This window comes from Geospiza fortis, unplaced genomic scaffold (genome assembly GCF_000277835.1).
Source record: "Geospiza fortis unplaced genomic scaffold, GeoFor_1.0 scaffold19, whole genome shotgun sequence".
Classification (NCBI taxonomy): Eukaryota; Metazoa; Chordata; class Aves; order Passeriformes; family Thraupidae; genus Geospiza; species Geospiza fortis.
In genome coordinates, this window is record NW_005054465.1 from 585,802 (window position 1) to 590,705 (window position 4,904).

Below are 4,904 nucleotides of genomic sequence, written 5' to 3' on the forward strand. Positions count from 1 at the left end.
CGCTGGCCAGGCGTGCTCGGCCCGGGACTCGGGCTATCGGCCTGGTGCCTGAGCCCGGACAAAGGATCCCTGAGAGATCCCATCCCCTTCCCCCTCCTCTGACAAGTTTTAGCAGTTATCTGATTACTGGCCGCCGGAGCAATGGGAGAAATCGTGATGTTCAGGCTGAATCTGAATGTTTAACCCAGAAGAGGGAGTCTCTCCCTTTCCCTCTCTCACTTTCTCTCACCCACACTTACAGGGCAGTTCCACGTAAAATCCCCGTCCTTGGCTTGAAGGAAAAGCACTGCCAAATATTCATAGCGGACTCGGTTCTGATGATTGTCACCTGAAGGAAATAACATGGTCTGCAGGGTTTGCGTGCTAGTAATGGAAGTGTAGGTTTGGGTTTTAGCTGGACACACTGAGGCCTTACAGGTTTAGAAAAGCTTAGGGCTTCAGCACAGGAGGAAGCATTTGCTTAAGTTTTTAAGAAGGGGATTGTGAACTTAAAAAAAGTTAATGAAACATGGAAAAAGATTCTTCTGCTCCAAGAAAGAAAAACACATCTTTAAATATCTACCCACTGTATTACCACAGTACTTGGATCCTGACACAAAAACGGCTCCACCAATGACTTCACAGTCTTATGAAATATTGCAATGATTAATTCTCTACCCATCCCTTCAAACTCTCATCCTTTTAATCGCTGTTAACTTGCTAGTGGGTTCTTTACCAGATACACGTCAGGTAAAGCTCCCAGCACAGAATTTTGCATTTCCGTGAGAATTTAGGTGTTGGCTATCAATAGGCTTTATGTGAAGTAGTAAAACAAGAAACTACTTGGCAATGTCAACCCAGCTACTTTCATAACTGGAGCTGCAAGGCAAAGACTGGAAACCATAAGATTAAAGTTTAGGACATACATAACCACATAGGAAACATCTTTGACACAGCTTCACACATTCTGGGTTGGCTGCAATTACGTTTTGTCTCTGCTTGCATTTACCATACTTGCACTGTAAAACTAGGCTGATATTCAGGTAGCTAGCTATAGATACATCCTGACACACATCTTTCTGAGTGGAGATGATGAAAAGTGACAAATGATGCAATTAGCTCCCCAACCTTACATAACATGTTTACGCAGGCATTTTAAACCACACACCATCCTCACAATATCTCAACTTTCAAGTCTACTTGCTCTACGAAATGGATTTGACAGTCCTATTCATGACCATCTCAATAGGAGCGCACAGAAGAGACAAACGTTAGGAAGTATGAATCTGTTACTTACAAATGTACTGAGACTGTGAATCCCAAATAAAGCTGCTTTCCTCATACCTCCTTAAAACATTGCATCTCTACATACTTGTTATCCATCAATTCTGACACTTCTCAGTCAAGGGAGAAAACATCTGGAAGAGTTTGCCAATTAAAAAAGAAGTCATAACCATTTTGCCCTAAGTTCATTTCAAATGTTGTGATGATTTCTCGCCAGACACTCATGGCTCTCAGTTGCCCCCCACTCAGGGCTGTCTCTCACACCCTTTTCCAGGCAGCGTAGGAGAACCTGGCCCTCGGTGTCCCTCACTGTTAGGTGAGGCTGATGTGAGCCCCGGTTGTGTGCGCGGGGAGGGCGGGCTGGGGCCGCCACATGACTGCGGGGAGGCGGAGAAACGGGGAAGAGGAGGGAAGCGGGCCCAGACCCGGACGGGCTCCGCTCATCTCCCACAATGTTTTGAAAACTTGAATGTCTCTCTGTGCAGCCCTTTGGCAGCTCGAGCTCAAACTGCTGCCACTCGAGAGCTGACCGAGGTCTCCTGCTTCTTGGCAGCGGCCTGAGCCCCGATTGACCAGACACGCCGGGCTCTCGGCAAACTCTCAAATGTGTCAACACCAGCTTCTGCAGGGCCAGCAAACTGGCTGCTTGATCCTGAGTACGAATTTTCCTATGGCTGCTGTGTGTCCGCCACCCCGTCCTCAGGCCCTGGCCCCAAAGCTGGCCGAGCTGGAGGGTTGTTCTAAAGAAGTGACACGTTGTAAAGGCGAGTCACCAGCACTTCTCTGGCCCCCGACCCGCCCTCCGGCCTGCCCGCACCCCCGCCCCGCCGGGCCGCCGAGGCCTGCGGCATGGAACCGGCTGCACATCCCTTTGCGGGGTGGGAACGGCCCCAGCTGCTCATCGGCTTTACCTTAGCCTTGTTTTTTCGGTAGTAATCTACCTAAACATCAAGATGCTTGTCGCTATCTCTAACATTGCTTCGAAGAGGCAGCCCCCTTTATAACCTCAGCTCAAGGCCCAGCTCCTGCCCTCGGGAAACACTGACAAAAGCCAAATTTGACCTTCATCCACTCCGTGTTCTACCACTTCCACCTCTGTGGAAACACCCCGACCAGCCAGCTACAAAATATCCGGCCGGTGCCCGAGGCCTGGGCCGGGCCGGGATGCTCTGAGCACTTCAGACAGGCTTCGGGAGTTGCGTTTGGGCTTCAAATCCCAAACGAGAGGAGGGGAACAGATCAGTCTGAAAACTCCTTATCTTTGCTGTGAGAAAGAGAAAAAACGCGAGGAGTAGAAACAGAGAGGACCAAGAAAGTCACCCTGCGCGACTCCTTATCCCTAAACTAGCTTTGGCAGAGAGGGATGCAGGAAGCAGACTCGGGACCTGAGCCCGAGTCCCTGCCTGCCCCGGCAGAAGGCACTGCTGGTTAGGAAGAGGTGGTTCAAGAAAGCTTTTCAGCAATCCCAGTTTCACCTCGGGGAGAAGAGGGTACCGAGTAGCTCGAGAGCACACTCTGCCTTTGTTTTTATTCCCTTGCCCCATATCCACTTATGGGGAGTTCTTTATTTCAGGACTCCTGAACAATAGGAGGTCAGCCGCCAGACAAGCAATGGTTTGTGCCTAGGTTTGCCTCTCACATTTTGTGACCTAGAGCTACCCTAGGACAAGCAAATCATATGCTTATTTTTAATAGAATATTTCATTCAGGACCTCAAGATTAAGGTATTCCTGTCAGAGAAGCTGTCAGTCACTGACTACTTAGACACCACATTGTAGAAGCCTGGTATCCCTGGTAAAGATGATACATATCATGTAAACCCCATCAACAAGATCAAAGTCTTCTTCTTTAATAGGATCCAATACATGTCAAACCTCATTCCAATCAAATCGTCCGTAAATGAATTCAAGATGAATATGTCATAGAATAATGTGACAGTGCAATCACATGGGGTCAGGGGTTGTTGTTTCAATGAGAGAGTCGTCAAATATTAATTCTAGAACCTCCAAATGAATAGGCATTGAGCAGGATTAGGCAGCTGCTGGTGGGGTGTTCTGTCGCTGATTTGTGTTTATGCAAGTACGTTAAACACTAAGCTGAAAAAAATACAGTCTCCTTTGAACTGTAAAAAGGACATATTTTAACTTACTTGACTTTTCCAGGATGTTTCTGTAAAGTCGTTTTCTTTTCCTCATTACAAGGGGAGTCTTGTGCCTCATTTCCTGACTTTGTTCCTGTTTGGGGAGAGAGGTAGAAAGTTAAGAGCAAAACCATTTGTGTGTGATGTGGAATGAGTAAGGCACCCTATATGTTGAGCATCATGGATTCAAAAAGAAAGGAAAAAAACCCCAAAAAACCCAAAAAACCAACCCATAAAACCAGACCAAAACACAAGTTAAGCAATGAGAGGGGAAGAGAAGCTTTCTCCGAGGGGAAACTGGAGGCTGTCTCCCCAGCAAAGCAGCGCATGTTTTATGGAGTCATGAAGTTTCCATGGCTGATTTAGGGGAAAAAAAAATATGAAAGGACATCTTTTCAGTTCTCCTTTGATCTGACATTCACCTTCTGGCAGGCTATTGTGAGGCAAGTTTTTACCCACTCGGCTATATTGTTTACAGATCCTTCCGTCCCGAAATTAAATTCCGGACTCTCTGCGAGCCTCCAACACAAGTTGTTGTCTCAGCAAGGATTAGTATAGTACCACCCTGGCACTTCTCCCTGCCTATAATTTTCAGCTTGCTCTTTGCTCTCTGCAAGGCAGAACACTGCCACTGCTACAGGCAGAACTTTGCACAGCTTGCTTTGAGCGGCAGCAATAGCTTTGAGAGCAGATCTGGAGCTGGATGCAGTGTCTGAGTCTGAATTTTTGCAGATACCTTCGAAATGCTCAGGATTTTGTTTGTTTGGGTTTTAATACAGAGCAGCACACTAGAATCTGGAATCAGTTACTTAAAATGACGTTGTTATTATTATTATTATTATTATTATTATTATTATTATTATTATTATTATTACACTCGCTATATTATTATTGTTATTCTCGCTACTATTATTATAGGCACTCCAGAGCTAGTAAACAATCTTTACTAAGACAAACACTTGATGTTATTAATTACGAAACTTCATCATCGTATCACAGTCATAATCTTTCATAAATAATTTGATGTCCTCCATATTTTCACTGCTGTGATGAAAATTACTGCCAGAACTTCAGTAATCCCTTAGGAATTTAAATTCCTAGTCAACTTCCATTCATTCTCGCACTTTTCCCAAGTCAGAGCGGCCAACATTGCCCCAGTAGTGAGAGGTTTGCAGGAGTTGTGCTTTATGGTTAGGGTGGGAGGCTGGAGGAGTGCTCAGTTCCCAAGTGTTCGCCAAAACTTGTTGAAACTGGACAAAAAAAATCGCTGCATTTAATATTTCAAATGGTTACCAGATGACAAAAAGGAAGGCAAAACAGTTCTGCGTTTCAGTGTAAATATTGGCTAAAACTCTGGCTCGACCTCGCGCGCTTTTCTAGTCTGCACTGCGCCGTCGGCGGAGCAGGAAGGTGAGGATGTCCCCTTGCCCGAAGTGTTGGGATGTCGGGCGCTAGTGTGGGGTACAGTTCCCCCCCGGTGTCGCTGGGGCTGCGATGGGAC

General features: G+C 46.3%; 1 protein-coding gene across 1 annotated transcript in view; it reads right to left on the reverse strand.

Annotated features, from left to right (window-relative positions):
* The window catches only part of LOC102036107, a 7,696-nt gene that overhangs the window by 1,506 nt on the left and 1,286 nt on the right, over window positions 1-4,904 (reverse strand). The window contains exons 2-3 of the mRNA XM_031062792.1: window positions 3,413-3,497; window positions 240-328 (exon numbers count right to left, since the gene is read on the reverse strand). Coding sequence (XP_030918652.1) covers window positions 240-328; window positions 3,413-3,482 — 159 coding nt within the window. The 5' untranslated portion in view covers window positions 3,483-3,497. The remainder of the gene's footprint in view (window positions 1-239; window positions 329-3,412; window positions 3,498-4,904) is intronic.